Source organism: Lissotriton vulgaris, chromosome 6, assembly GCF_964263255.1.
Source record: "Lissotriton vulgaris chromosome 6, aLisVul1.2, whole genome shotgun sequence".
NCBI classification, from domain to species: Eukaryota; Metazoa; Chordata; class Amphibia; order Caudata; family Salamandridae; genus Lissotriton; species Lissotriton vulgaris.
The window spans coordinates 1,169,515,195-1,169,531,846 of NC_141694.1; the positions used below are offsets into that span (position 1 = coordinate 1,169,515,195).

At 49.2% G+C, this 16,652-nt stretch overlaps 1 protein-coding gene across 3 annotated transcripts in view; it reads left to right on the forward strand.

Annotated features, from left to right (window-relative positions):
- The window catches only part of LOC147708584 (uncharacterized), a 111,678-nt gene that overhangs the window by 29,838 nt on the left and 65,188 nt on the right, over nucleotides 1-16,652 (forward strand). For all 3 annotated transcript variants that reach the window (XM_086927257.1, XM_086927258.1, XM_086927256.1), the window contains exon 2: nucleotides 2,840-2,960. In XM_086927257.1, the coding sequence (XP_086783383.1) occupies nucleotides 2,840-2,960 (121 nt within the window). The remainder of the gene's footprint in view (nucleotides 1-2,839; nucleotides 2,961-16,652) is intronic.

Genomic DNA, 16,652 nt, shown 5'->3' on the forward strand with positions numbered 1-16,652 from the left:
GTTATTTCCAGTAAAGCTAGTAGGTGCGCCTCTGCCCCGTGGTTCACTCCCGTTCTCTGTGAGTTGTGCAGAGAGTGTAAAAAAGCAGAAAGGGCCTGGCGCCGCCGGTACGATCCCAGAGACAAGTATAAACATAGGGAATCTACTAGGCTTTATCACCGCCATATTATGGCTGAGAAAAAAGCCTATTTTGACAAAAGGATAGAGGATGCAGCGAACACGAGTAAAGAAATATTCCGCATTGTGAAAGATTTCATTTCCCCCATCGCGATTTTGCCATCTCACTCCCATACTGAAGCCTGGATCTGTCAACTTGCACTCTTTTTGCCACTAAAATTAAAACTATTCAAGACACTTTTCCCCCCCTTAGTTTAGTACTTGCACCTGTGGTGAGTCTTCTTCGATCTCCTTCTTTAGTATTGGAAGGCCCTTCCCTGTCCGAGTTTCCACCTATGTCTCTTTCTGCCTCACTAGATCTTCTTATCAAGCTTAAGTCTGGCTCTCCACAGGATCCTTGCCCCGCTAAGTGTCTTGGTAGAGTAGCCCCTGCTATAAACTCCTTGCTTAACCCGGTGCTCAATATGTCTTTGAGCACGGGAGTAGTCCCCCAGGCCTGGAAACATGCCTTGATCCTGCCGCTTATTAAGAAGCCCAACCTGGACCCATTAGTTCATGCTAACTATAGGCCGATTTCCCTTCTCCCAGCCTTGGCTAAGGTGGTAGAGAAGCATGTGCATACCTCCCTATCTAACTTCATTGAGAGTAATGATATTCTTCACGATACTCAGTCAGGTTTTTGGACCAACATGAGTACGGAGACCGCTCTTCTTGAAGTTACTGATGCCATCAGGGAGGTATTAGACACTGGAGGAAGGGCCATTTTAGTTATGCTGGACTTGTCAGCGGCATTCGACACCGTTCCCCATGACGGTCTCCTTTTAAGACTCTGGGAGATCGGAGTACGCGGAACGGTGTTGAACTGGTTTGAGTCATTTCTGGCCGGCCGCCGGCAAACGGTCTGGGCACCACCTTTCTCCGCCGTTATGCCGCCGCTGGAGGTGGGGGTGCCTCAGGGCTCTATTCTAAGCCCCACCCTTTTACATCTATATGGCCTCTCTGGCGGCGGTGGCGGAGTCGTTTGGTGCCCAGATCGTATCCTACGCTGATGACACCCACCTTCTTTTTACTTGCTCGAAGGGCTTTGACTTTGATGGCACACGGATCAGAAGCTGTTTGGGGGCGGTCTTTGACTGGTTTAAGCAGCACAGTCTTAAATGCAATTCCGATAATTTTTTGGGCTGCTCTCCTGATCCTAGGTGGAAGGCCTGGTGGCCTCCGGACATGTACCCTCCGGCAGATTCCTCTTCCAAAGCAAAAAATCTCGGGTTTCAGATTGATGATGGTCTTTCTTTTGGGCCTCAGATTCGGGAGCTTTCGGGGAAATGTTTTGGCATCCTGAAAATGTTGAGGAAATTCCTCCCTATCCTGTCTCTTGAGCATAGAAAGATTACTGTGCAGGCATTGATAGGCTCACGCCTAGATTATGCGAATGTGCTCTACTTGGGATTGCCAAAATTTCTTGTGTCGTGCCTCCAGATGGTGTAAAACTCCGCCGCAAGGGCCATTTATGGCCTTCAGCGAAGAGTGAGCGCATCGGAGTTGCTTAAAAAACTCCACTGGCTACCTGTCGCAAGTAGGATTACTTTTAAGGCACTCACCCTTTCTTTTAAAGCGCTTCACTAGATAGGGGCCAGATATATAAGGAAGCGCCTGACCTTCTATGTCCCTTTCAGAATTCTGAGATCGGCTTCCTTGGCTATGGCCTATGTTCCTTCCATCAGGCGGGCTAGAATTGGAGGACGCTCCTTTCGATGCTTGGCACAGAGATGTTGGAATTCTCTGCCCGTCTCTCTTAGGAAAATCGGTAATTTCCTGGTTTTTAGGAAGGAGCTGAAGACATGGCTTTTTTCCCAGTAATTTCCTTTTGTTTTTTGCCCAGCATTTGCCCCGGTCTCTTTTCTCGGGTTTTTGTCAAAGCGCCGGGACACTCCAAGGAGTAGCCGTGCGCTATAAAAGACCAGCTTTAACATTAACATTAAGTAGCCGCAACTTCTGTGCACAGCACCATTTATAACATAGGAAAGGTACACTTCCGAAAACCCGGGCATGCCAAAACCAGCACTGAATCAGCATAAGCAGTTGCTGTCATGCTCCTGTTACAGTGCATACTTGAAGAAGTTCAGTGTATGAATAGTAGTAGCACCATACAAACCTGAACACTTATATTTACCCCGTCCTTACAGTAATCTTTTTGACACTGAACCAAGCATGAAACAAAAAACAACCCTATGCACTGTACACTGGAACCCCACACATAGCATCATCACACAAAAAAACGCCAAAACCATGTTGTCAGGATCCATAGACAGCAGGCTTGGGACACTTTTCATAAGGGAGGACAGTCACTTAAGAATCAATTAAATGTGCAGAAAGCACCATCTACGACAATAACTTATATGTATATACGATCCCATTATTTTAATATTTTGTATTATTGCCATACTTAAGAAAAAAAATAATTTTTTGTTTTTGTGTTTGTGTAACCACTCAAAATAAACCCATACACCGATGATGGCCCAGCGTTGTACTGCTGTGAAAGATAAGGATTGATTGATATTAGATAGCTTATATTTTAATACAAATATTTTGAGGTTTGAATTAACATATGCTTGACACAATAAAAGGGTTTCTGACTGCCATGGGAAACCTCATACCAAATATGTATTGCTTTACCGCAGCTCTTCAGTTTATTCTGTCTACTTTGCTCTTCGCAACACAGGTTACATTGCATGATGTCGCTGCCTATTTCTCTGAAGAGGAGTGGAAGCTTTTACAAGAATGGCAGAAGGAACTTTACAAGAATGTGATGAATGAAATCCACCAGGCTTTGATTTCTCTTGGTAAGTTTAAATCACTTATCGCTGTAGTCTAAGTCCGTAAAATTGAATTGGCAGAAAAATCTGAACAGGTCTATTCTAGACATTTCTAGGTCTGGCATTAGCCAAGACCTTTAGATTTTCCCGAAAAAACCCATTAACAGTACATACATATATACAGGGCTTTCAGTCAGCCCTCTTTATCCATTGGTGTGTTGTCTGATTTTTAGATTTGGCTTCCACCTTCCAGACACTATACAGCATCCGGTAAAGGGTAACCTGACTTAAGCCCTTGGCTCCCCTCTCTGGGAGTTACAGGATTAAGCCTTGTGCGCAAAGTGCATATTAACTTAAAAAGTAGCCTCCTCCAGTATAAGCCACTGGTGGGCTAATGTGTTCTTTGTTTTCAAAAAACCTTCCTTTCCTTATTTTAATAAAATTTGCAGGGCCCTGTAGCTGCACAGACACTCCTACTTGGCCCCTACTACCAACTGCAGCTCACTATATCTCGCCTGGGGACTGCGAGTGGCATCCATCTTTAAAAGAGCTTTAAAACCATTCAGAGATGCCTACCCTTGTGTCAGCAGGCACGGACAGCTGTCGTAGATTTTTTTTAATTTTTCTTCAGTAAAAACATTTTAAAATGACCACCCATGCATTTATGCGCATGAATGTGTGGCTATCTCTGAGTGTCTTTTCTTACACTTTATTACAAAAAAAGTTAATCTATTTTGTTTTAACTACATATTTCAAGTAGAGGAACACACTGTCCGCTTCTCATTTTGTTTTACATTTACCCCAGAAGGCTTAAAAAAGAGGTCAAGAAACACACCTTTAGTGTCCATCTGGATCCCATAGTGTTGACTTTAATATAACGATGGGTGTCAGTACCATTTTCTTTTCATTTGCTCAGTACTTTACACCAAAGTGCAGTACAAAAAGTATGCAATAAATATACACATTTTTGAAATGGTAAAAAAATTAAGGTACAGTGTTCATTGTTGAGCAGAAGACTGCCAAAAAGCCTATGAGAATAAAACTATTTTAGAAAGTGATCATATTGAGAATTTTGAGAGGCAGCATGGCTAGTAAGAGAGATGGAATTCAGAAACCTGAGAAGAATAAGTAGAATGGGCTGTAAGGATGGAAGAACCAAATGAGAAATCAAAAGGACCAGGAGAGTGTGACAAAGAAAAGGCCTGTGCTGGGTCTGGCGAATCAGTGGACTTAAGCTGCAACAATTCCCTACTCTGCAAACTCCAGACCATACAGAACACCGCGGCCTGACTCGTCCTCGGCATCCCCCATCAAGAACACATCAGCTAACACCTACAAAGACTCCACTGGCTCCCAGTGGAGAAAAGATTCACCTTCAAAATCCTCACCCACGGCCACAAATGCCTACACAACAATGGACCCAAATACCTCAACGACAGAATCAACTTCCACGTACCCAAAAGAAGCCTCCGATCTTCCAACCGCGCACTGGTTGAAACCCCGCGCATCCACAGAGCAGGCGGAAGATCCTTCTCTCACATTGCAGCCAAGACCTGGAACGAACTACCGGCAGACATCAGATGCGCACCCTCCCTGAACACCTTCAGTAAGACTCTCAAGACCTGGTTCTTCGGCTAAACAGACCGGACCCCCCTTCAGCGCCTTGAGACCTTCACCGGTGAGTATCACGCTTATAATTCCCCTGATTAATTACAATTCCCCTGGTTGATGCTTTGACTCCAGAGGGTGGTTTTGGCGCTATGGTCACAGGCTCAAATTCTGATGGATCCATGCAGAATTCTAATCTTCGTCCGAAATGGGTACAGTTGAGTTGGGTAACAATACACATCTGCAACTCTCAATTATGTCAGGAGTCCTCCTTGTGGGTAAAGGTGCACTCTATATCTGTTACATTATGTTTATTATGACAACAGGAAGGTATATCTCAAAAATAAACAGGTAACTAGTAAAGAGTCTAGGTTTAAGGATAAGCTGAAGAGGCAGCATACAACAAGTAAGGAGCCCAATATAAGACAGAAAGCAATAAGAAATTGTTTTTGGAAAGGATGGTAACCCTAATGCCAGTTGTAATTGAGAAATACCGACCACTATGACATACTGCACATTCCTAAAGATACAAAAAGGCCCCCCCTTAATTACTTCTAGGTCCAAAAGGAGGGGGGAAAAAACAAGAGCTAACAACCAGCAAGACCTCTTATCTAACCTATATTTCTTTAATGCCACCTTTTAGGTTTAAAATTGCCTACTATCCAACATCACTGTACAAAACATCACAAATTGTCAGAGATTTTTATTAATCCATTATTTTGTATCTCTGTATATTGATAATGTTGTTGTATTTTTATCCAAAAAGTTTTTTCTTTCATATATACACAAAACCATTTTATATATTTTTTATAGAAATTATTTTTCTTTTCTTTTTTATATAAACATTGGTTATACAAAATCATACATTAATACATATAACATTATCTATACAATTTGTTGCTTCTTAGAAAAGGCAAAATACAATTCATTGCATAAACAATAATATCACCCCACACACAGACTCACGCTTATCAGTCACACTACTTTCATACACTCTCATTCATAATAAAAGGAAAGAAGAGATTCCACCCTATGAGGGGTCTCCCACATTGTCCGGAAAGGGATTGCTTCAATAACTGGAAGATCTTAAACAGCAGTTGTGTATGATGGTATTGCCTCTCAGGGGCCACTCCTCATGGGTACTATGTTGGCCTACGCGCGTTTCGGTGGCCAAACCACCTTCTTCAGGACAAATATATATCCGAAAAAGAATCTCAAACAAGCCAGAGAGATTGATCTGTGGGGTGATAAACAGCTGTATTTGTTGGGTGTTGGCAGTCATTAGATTATCATTCTACATAAATTTTAAGACCCATATTTTTCTCACCTCTCTATCCTGAGGTTATCATGCATTTGCTGAACTGTTGTGTGAACTATACTCCTAAAGTTATCATCTTTTATATTCAGTGCTATGTAAGATTTTTTTATTTTTTTTAAAGCATTCTGCAGTTGGCCAAAGACCAAAACCATAAGATCACCTGTCAGAAAGATTTGAAAATCGTGTCTCATCAAAGAAGAGGAGAAAGTCACCCAAAAAAATTGTAATAGACAAACAAAGTTTTTATTAGCTCTCATAAGTGCTGAAGAAGAAAGATTGGTGATGTAATGATGCTTCCATGCACACAGGCTAGTTTTTTTCCCTGTGGGTTTACCTGGTGTTATCAAACCAGTGGGGGAATGGTTTCAAGTCCCACAGCTAGGCGTATAGTCTCTAGACGTGCATCTTTTTTATTTTTATAAATCTTTTTATTGAAAGTAAAAAAAAAAGAAAAAAGAAACAAACAAGGCAATAAACACAATACAACAGGATATCAGTGCGAATGAGGAAGGCGGAACAAAAAAGACCATACAATAAGGTATACAAATCATATTAGGGGAAGGAAGCAGGGGGGAAATGAGCTCCAGACCAGTTATATATATTACATTACAAGGAATGGCAGGTCAGGATGAAAGTGGAACTTCAGGGACCTCCATAAGAGGAGGAGTGCAAATCTCTCCATGGTAAGTGTTCCAATGCCCCCAAATCTTACCCCATTTCCTGGGTCGCCCCCGTGCCACATAGACTGTCTTCTCCCTAAACATGCACCAATCCATGTTTTCCATCCAAGCCTCGACCGTGGGCGGCCTCTGGGAACCCCACAACTGCGCTATGTCTCTCTTAGCCACCATATTTCCCAGGGTTGCCCACTGCGTCTGCGCAACATTATAGTCAGTTGGTTCCCAAATATTCAGGAGACAACGTCTAGCTTCGGGCAGTAGAGCAACACCGGCAGCCTCCTCCATTTTACTGTGTATCCCAGTCCAAAACGCAGCTACTGCAGGACACTCCCAAATTATATGCAGAAACGTCCAGAGCAGCCCACAACCACGCTTACAAAGACCATCTTCTGAATAACCCATTCTAATCAAGCAAGGGCCAGTCACATAGACTCTATGCAGGATTTTAAGTTGCACCAACCGGAGACGGGCCGGAATCGCGACCTCCTTGGGAGAAGAGATCGCGGACTGCCAATCCTCATCGTCTAATCCAAGACAGTCTCTGGTCCATACGTCCCGGAGGACCACCAACAGGTCAGTCCTACCATTGGTCAGTTTTTTATAGATCAAAGAGATAGTACTATCTGGAACATGACCATCCAGTATTCTATCCTCAATTGGAGAGGACTCCGGAATATCCGCACTCTCAGTAAAAACCGAATGCAAGGCATGACGGACTGAGCATATCGAAAATATTCCCTGTCACTAAGTTGGAACTCGGCTTTCAATTCCTCAAAAGTTTTAAACTTGCCTTTTACCCAGAGGCCACTCATCTTACTGATACCGATCATATCCCATTTCTCAAATCCTTTAGTTTTCCACAAGTTACCCAGCTTCTAGGAAGCAAAAAGCGGGGTCGCTCGGGTCAGTCGATCTTTCCAACCCATAGCATTGTTTGCGCAGTGCCATACCCGTACCGCACTCTTTGTGGGCCCAGAGAGCCTCCCTCCATCTGAATAAAGCACTCTATATTAATTGCCCCCCTTGAACCGCCACCTGTCCATTGCAAAGCAGGGTTCAATTCGGGACCATACATGCCATGATTAATGGCCCCCAATTGAGACGTCAAGTAATACCGTTTGATGTCAGGGAGACCGATACCACCATCATACCATGGAAGCGTCAGCTTGGCGAGGGTGATACGCGAACGCCCATCCCAGATCAACTTCCTCTGGAGACCCTCAATAGTCCGAAAATAGCTAGCGGGAATTATATCAAAGGTGTTCTGAAGAGCATATAGAAAGCGTGGCAACTACATCATCTTTAAAAGCGCTGCACGGGGGGGGGCGTGGCTAGCAGCCGAGCATGGTGGCAGCTTAGCAGAAGAGCTCCGTGAGTGAGGCGATACCCCCAGTAAATCCGATGCACTGATCCGGCTAATTCTACACTCCAGTGGGGCTGACCGGGTCTAGGACCGGGCGGAATCCCGCAGAGGCGTCCAGAGAGCCGGCGACCACCTGTGACAGGAAGAGAGAAATCCGGCGCGGTGAGGCCTGTGCGTGAAAGACAGCAGCGGACTGCCCTACGACAGAGACCCGGGCGGAAGTTAGGAGGCGGCGGGACTCGGACACAGGAAGTGGCCGGCGACCAGAAACTTGGAGCGCCATTGAAAACGGAGGTGGCGGCGGCGCACTTGCAGACAGCACCAGACAAGACAGACGTATCAGCGCCACGCCAGGAGCCAAGTGTAGCCCAGGACTAAGGCCGAGACGCCCACGAGGCCCGGGCTCCCGGTGGAGGAGGAAGGTGAGCCGGGCGCCCGAGTGGCAGAGCGCCGGTGACGTGAGGGGCAGCACTGGGTCCCCCCACTCCCCCCCCCCACCCCCACCCCCCGAACAAGAAACGCGGAGGCCGGTGGCAAGAAGGAGGCGGCGAATGCAAGGGGCCCCCCTGGCGAGAATCGAGGGCCGGGGTCGGCCCAGGGCTGTGATTACCAGTGCACGACACACGCTGCCATCCCCAACTACTGATGCTCGCCTAGTCGGAACCCCACCACGCTCCAGGAACACTGTGGGTGCCAACATCTAAGGGCAGTGGTGGGTAGGAGCGGATTATCCAGCCGGCAGCCGACGGGGCTAAGGAGTGCGTAGGGACTAACGTGAGAGGACGGGGCAGAGGGGCCTGTACAGCGATAACACTACTAGCAAGTGAATTGCGACAGTGCCGGGTCTTCCTGAAGGGTCACCGCACACCTCGCAGCCATGACTGAGAGACAGTGTAGCATACGGTGGTGGAAGGACCACAGCCGGGCACGCGCACCGCCGGCAGCGGGAGAGACGCTCGAAGCCTGACGACTACCCCATAAAGCGGGACTGGCAAACGGTGGTCACGAGAGAACTGCGGCCAATTGGACTCCCGGAGGCTGAGAGGGGATAGATCGCCCGCACCTGGCGGACGGAACCCGAAGGTACGGCGGCCCTACGAACCAGGAGTGGGGCAGACGCAAGAAAGAACATGGCGGGAAGAGGGCCCAAACACAACTCCGCACAGGCGAGGCTGGACAAATTCGCCTATGATAAAAACACCTCACCACAAGTGGACTCTCGTAACTCGACGGGCAAGTCCCAGGAAGGGGATGGCACGAAGAAGGAGACGCTGGAGGATGTGATGCGTGCCCTGGCGCAGGTACAAACCACGGTGGGCTCTACAGCAACGGAAGTTACCTTAATCAGAGCAGACCTCCAAAAGATGACCGAAAGAGTAAAACAAGTTGAGGTGGTAACGAAATCCCTGGTGGAAGACGTCTCAGACCTACAAGTTGCAGTGGAAAAGATGGCGGCCGAAAATAAATTCCTCAGAGACAAGATGGACGATCAGGAAGGGCGCTCGAGGAGGAACAACGTCCGAATCCTAGGAGTTCCGGAATCAGAAGGAAAAGGGGCAATGGACCTCTTTGTGGAGGATTTGATCAAGACACACCTGCAGCCAAAGGGCCTCTCACACTTCTTTTCGGTGGAAAGGGCCCACAGAGTGCCTGGTGGAACGCCCAAGCCCGGGGCAACCCCTAGGCCTATCCTAGCGAGACTCTTCAACTTCCGGGATCGGGACGCCCTCTTGCAGGCGGCAAGGGTATCCCCTCCTATTCGTATCCAGAACTCGACCATCGCCTTCTTCCCGGATTACACAGCAGAGGTGGCACGCAGAAGGAAGACTTTCTTAGAGGTAAAGAAGGCGTTAAGGGCGAAGGAGGTGCCCTACTCTATGATTTTCCCGGCAAGACTCCGAGTGGTGGCAGAGGACAAGGTCTGGTTCTTTGAGACGCCAGAGGCGGCACAAGACTGGTTGGAGGGCTGGAGAACTACGGGCCATTCCCATCGCACGAAAAGACAGGATCGGACTCACAGACACGATAGGCCCCCTGAATCGCAGACATCTGGAAGAGACGGGGGTAGTGGCTCACCGACGCTGGACAATCAGGGAGCTGCAGGAGGGGTGGAATGCTGAATCTACGAAAGGCGCCGCTCAGATGCCCGTTACGACAACCTCTGACGGGAGGACAAGCCTGGACACTGGGCCTGGAGGGCTCACAGGAGGGCAGGGGAGTCGCCTGCTCTGGAAGATTCTCCACCCCAGCGCGCAAGTACACTGTTAAAGGGATGGGTCAAGCACTCTGCTAAGTTTGGGAGGCGGGCGGTTGCGAGTCCGTACAGCAGGGAGGCAGGGAGGGGGGTGGAGGGTTGGGGTTGTTTACATGTTTTAGTAGTTCCACGAGCAAGGTCTAGCGATAAACCTGTACAAATGCACAACCTGGGTCAGACACTATGCGGGCGCACCCTGAGACAGGGACCCGAGTACCACAATATACTTTGCAAGTTACATGATGCAAGACACACAAGCAAGGGTAGCTGAGGAGGGGACGCTACGAACTCGGGTAACGCCGCTCAAGCTCATGTCAAGGAATGTGCGTGGGTTGGGGGACAAGATCAAACGGGGGTTGGTGTTGAATGCGGTCAAGAGGTTGGGACCGGCCTTGGTGCTCCTCCAGGAGACGCACCTTACGGGGTCCGCGACAAAGGCACTTGACAGAAAGGGATACAAGATGGAGGTGCATTCAGAATTCTCCACAGGTTCAAGGGGCACGGGCATACTACTGAAGAAGTCAGCACAGTTCATTACACTCAGTACCAAGGTAGACACGCTGGGGTGTTTCACGGCACTCCAGGGCCAATGGGAGGGGAGACTCCTGAATGTGGTTTCAGTATATGTCCCTCCGGCACTACACTCGACCATACTACCAGCATTGGGCAAATTCCTGTTGGACCTACCTGAGGGGGACATAATAATTGGGGGAGACTTCAATGCAGTACTTGATCCCACTGTAGATAGGGTACCGGCGTTGCCACAACCGCGGAGTCCCTCTCAGATGCAAAGGTTCATGACGGCACTGGGACTGATCGACATATGGCGATACACACACCCTGCAGCAAGGCAATACACCTATCACTCAGCGGTGCACAATAGACTGACACAAATCGATTACTTCATGGCACTGGGAGGTGGAATACAAAACATTGACGCTGCTGACATACACCCTAGAGGGATATCTGACCATTCCCCGATCACTCTCGAGCTCTCCACGCAGGCACGGACACGTAAGAGAATATACCCAATACACGCATCATACCTCAAAATTCCCAAGATTAGTAAAACACTTAAAACAACGACGTCCCACTATTTTAGGGAAAACACTGAGTCTGTACGGTCACCTGCAACCCTATGGGAAGCATACAAGACGGTGTTGCGAGGCCAGGCCATAGCCACTATAACGGGGCACACAAGAGAGAAACATCGTGAACGGTCGGAATTGGAACTGGCACTACAGGCAGCGACGGTGGCACACGAAGCAGACCCCACGCCAGCGACCGCCCAGACAGTCATCCTGAACCAACAATTGCTTAGGGAACATGATAAGCTGCAAACGGTGTCCCAGATCACAGACACGGCCCATAGAATATATGACATAGGGGATAAGGCAGGGAAAATGCTGGCATGGCTCGACAGGAGAGGAGGTAGTGCTAGGGGGATACAGAGTATTCGCGACAAACATGGGCGGATATGCACGTGCCCGGAAGAAATAGTGGAGACGTTAGCTGAATATTTTGAAGGGGTATATACGCCAGACAATAGGGTGTCAGCAGCAATGGCAAGAGCAGCACTGGAGAATATCCCCATACCCACGCTCACACCAGAGGAAGGGGCTGAACTAGAGGCGGATATCACGATGGAGGAGGTCCAAAGGGCGATCCACGACGTCAAGCCGGGTAAGGCGGCCGGGCCAAATGGTATCCCAATAGAATGGTACCAGTCAGCGTCAGACAGACTTAGTGGGCCCCTGCTGGCTATGTATAAAGATAGCCTGGAAAAAGCCACACTTCCGATGGACCAGAGGGTGGCAACCATAGTTGCAATCCCCAAGCCCGGTAAAGAGCCGGGGGAGTGCGGGTCATTACGCCCTATCTCCCTGCTCAATGCCGAGATTAAAATTTTGGCTAAACTCCTCGCCACCCGGTTGATGGCCTTCCTACCCCACCTCATACACCCGGACCAGTCAGGCTTTATGCCCCATAGGCATACCGCCCTCAACTTGCGTAGGGTGCATAACGTACTGGCCAGAGCAGACACGCTGACCGAGAAGGCGGTGATCCTGGCGTTGGACGCTAAAATGGCATTCGACATGGTGGAGTGGGAGTACCTGTTTGAAGTCCTAGAGCGAATGGGTATCGGCCCGAAATTCGTGGCCTGGATTCGTCTGCTTTATACCGAGCCACTAGCACACGTGGTAGCAAACGGCCATATTTCCCGGACGTTCCACTTAGGGCGAGGCACCCGTCAAGGCTGCCCGCTCTCACCACTACTTTTCGCAATTGCGTTGGAACCCTTAGCGGCCCAGATCCGCTCCACCCCATTACTGAAAGGAATTGTCTGGGCGGAGAGATGGGAAGACCGCCTGTCACTGTACGCAGATGACATGCTGGTGTACCTATCGGAACCAGAGCGGGGTGTACCGGCACTGCTGAAGCTGTGTGACGAACAGGGTAGAGTGTCGGGGTATACCTTGAACTGGAGCAAGTCAGAATTGTATGTACTACAAGGCCCAACCCCTGAACTGGGAGACACGTGCCCTCTCAAAATGGCTGGATCCTCCTTCCGATACCTGGGAGTCCATGTTACGAAGGACCCAGCGGAATTCTTCCAAAAGAACCTGTCGCCGCCACTTGAACGCCTGAAACAGGATGTCAAATTCTGGGCGACGCTGCCGCTGACAATGTTGGGTAGAGCGGCACTCTACAAGATGATGGCACTGCCCCGGTTCCTGTACATCCTGGAAAATACCCCATACCCGGTCGACAATAGATACTTCGGGAAGGTATCCGCCATAATTGCAGGTCTCATGTGGAATAACCGCCCGGCAAGGATAGCTCAGGCTAAACTGCATAGGGGGTGGTATGACGGAGGGATTGCGCTACCAAACCTGCAACTCTACTACTGGGCCGCCCAATTGAAATCCATAAACCAGTGGCTGCATGTACCTCAGGACGACCCGGCATACCGGGCGGACAGAATGCAGTTGGGTACCAACAACATCTTGACCCCACTCTATGACCAGAGGAAGGTGCGTACACTCGTCGGGCCCACGAAGCTAACTGTGTCGCTGTGGCATAAGGCACAAGCGAAACTGGGGTGGAAAGGGAAAATCACGAGACTGACCCCTCTATGGGACACGAAGGCCCTGGGCAACCTGAGGAGTAGTAAGGGATTCACGTCATGGGACACCATAGGTCTGTCCACGGTAGGAGACTTGTGGGAAAGGGACACAGTGATCCCTTTCGACCAACTGCTACAGCAGTATGAGATGGGGCCCACGGAACTGTATAGGTATATACAGGTGAGACATGCCTTACTGACCGCCATTCCCAGTGGCACGACAGTCCCAGAAGCATCGCCCATGGAGGACCGACTGCTTACAGACTTTATGCAGGAGCGGGCAACCTTCCTCACGTATCGCAAACTAGTGAATAATCTAACAGACCCAACCATAGCACTGAAAGCCAAATGGGTGGAGGAGGTAGGGGATATGGACGAGTCGGAATGGAACGAAGCGTTGGCGGCACCCAAAGAAGTGGGCATATCGGCGTGATTCCGCCTTGTGCAACTCAAGATCTTGCATAGGGTGTACTATACACGAACGTTGCTCTTCGCAATCCATAGAACACAAAACCCATATTGTCTGCGAGGGTGCGGGGAGGACGGGACACTGTTTCACACCCTATGGGAATGCGCCCGCATTCAAGAGTTTTGGAGACAGGTCATGAGGACTATTTCGCAGACTTTGGGAGTGTCCCTGACTCCCGAACCTCGGAAATGCCTACTCAAAATATGGGAACCCACAGACCTCACCAGACACGGGCAGCAATGGTCCACATTGGGTATGATAGTCGCCAAACGGGACATAGCGCAGAAATGGGGGGCGGAGAACACCCCGACACTAACACAATGGTGTGCGAACATGGACAGGGTCATGTTAGTAGAAAGAACGGTATACACAGTTAGGGCTTGCCCGGGTAAGTGGAACAAGATATGGCTCCCTTAGAACACGTTCAGGGGGGACATCTGCGAACCTCTGGAGGAGGACGACCCACTGACCTCAGACGAGGAAGGCGAAGAAGACTAGTTAGAATACAGGGAAGGGGGATCAGGACACCTAACTCAAGAGGGACGGTAGACACAAAGCGAGGGAGAGGTGGGGGAGGGACACATGACGGGGGTGGCAACGGAGAGGGCGCCGACCATGAAGGGTGGGTCCGAAGTGGACTAGGAACACTGGGCAAGCGTCCAAGACACACGGGAGATAATTTAGGCCTAAACAGGGGCGCAGTACACATTGCTAGAGACACTAGGGACCGAAAGTGGTAACTACTAGTTGGTTTACTTGTTTAAGGTTAAAAAAAATGAAAACTAGACCTCTATGATTCGTGTGGAGATAAAGACACACCCACAGGGGTGACAGTGAACTGCCGCCGCGCCCCCGGGATGGCGGCTAAAAGGCTGTGTAACGAGTCCAACAACAAGCATGACAATACGATGGCGGCCGGCCCAGGGGTTGTAGGCCAGAAGCTGTGTAACGTGAACGTTTGAACAATAAAGGTCTTCCAAAAAAAAACAAAAAAACGCTGCACGGCAGAGCGGCGAAAGCGGCAGCTTGCGGCAGCTTGCGCCAGCGCACCACGTCCAGTTTCAACCGGTTTAGTGGTCGGAGCATATTCTGTTCATATCGGGCAGCCGGGTTCAACAATACATAAACCCCAAGATACTTAAAGCCCGTCTGTGTAACTTGGATGGGACAATTGCGTGGCAAAAGAGGGATATCTCCCGAGAGGATGTATAAGTAAGATTTAGTCCAGTTGATGACTAGGCCTGAATTCCTACCAAAAAAGGTGAGGACATCGAACAAAACAATTAACGACTTCCGGGGCGACGTCAGGTACAACAGTATATCGTCCGCGTAAAGCGATATACGATCTTCGAGGTCTAGGGCCCACTGAATATCCTTCATCAACGGTTCCCATCTAATCCAGGCAGCAAGGGGCTCAAGAGCAAGGGCAAATAAGAGTGGAGACAATGGACAACCCTGTCTTGTACCCCTTCCGAGAACGAAAGGCTCAGAGACCCGACCATTCACCACAACCTGCGCCAACTGGTCCTCATAGAGGAGCCTGACCCGGCTAATGAAGCCAGGACCAAAGCCAAACTTGGCAAGTACGGCCCACAAATACGGCCACTCCACAGTATCAAAAGCCATTGTGGCATCCAAGGAGGCCAAGATGGCCGGCTCACATAATGACGAAGTCCTCGCGAGAACACCATGCAAACGTCGCAGATTCAGGGCTGTGTTCCGATGCGGGAATGAAACCGGATTGGTCTGTATGAATCAAGTCACTAATCACCTTTATTATACGATTGGCCAATAATTTAGCAAGAATCTTGGGTTCCGCGTTAAGGAGTGATATAGGCCTATAAGAGGCGCAGCGGTCCCTTGGCTTCCCTTCCTTATGAATCACCACTATGGTCGAAAGACGCTGATCATGGGGGAGGGAACCACTATCTTGCGATTCCAAGAACATGTCACGAAGATATGGCGCCATTTTATCGGAGCGCAGTTTATAAAGTTCAATGGGGAGACCATTAGGGCCCATCGCCTTCCCCGAACGAATGGAGCGAATAGCGAGAGCCACCTCATCCGCGGTTATTACGGCATCCAGCAACTCTCTATCAGAGTCTTCCTCCGGCTTATTAGATACGGGGGAATACACTTCCTGGAAATGTTCCGCAAAACTCTGGACGATCTCCTCAGGTTCAGTCACACGCATACCATTCACTCTCTCAATCACAGGAACCACACGACAACCCTCTCTTTTTTATCTAAACATGCTATCAGTTTGCCAGCTTTATCACCGACATCATACAATCGACCCTGCTGCTCCCTGCCCATGACTTTCGCGGCATCCGTAACCAACGCCCTGTAGTCAAGTTGTTTAAGACGCAGAACATGCATCTTCTCACGGGTGACGCCCAATTCCAGATCACGCTACAGCTTGGTGATCTCTGTCTCGAGTCTAACTACCTCCTCATTCCTACTCTTCTTCGCACCAGCAATCAATGACAATGCCTGACCTCGGATGACCGTCTTAAAAGCTTCCCAGAGCGACACTGCAGAAGACACCGATCCCAGATTCTCAACAAAATACTGGTCAAGGGATTTGACCGACCCCGCGCGGGTTTTAGGATTACGGAGATACCACGGATTAATTGGGGCTTCCCGCCCCTCCGCACTTACACGCACTCTATCCGAAGCCACAGTGGAGAGTGGTCGGATATTCCCCGAGCTAGATGTCGAACCTCAGTAACGGAGGGGTCCTGCGCAGCTGGCATCAGAATGTAATCAATACTGGAAAGGATACCGTGTGCACCCGAGTGGAAAGTGTATTGATTTTGGGCCGGGTGCAGCAGTCTCCAACAGTCCACCAACCCCAGTGAGTCTATAAAGACACTAAGCCAATTCTGTGACCCTGTGAG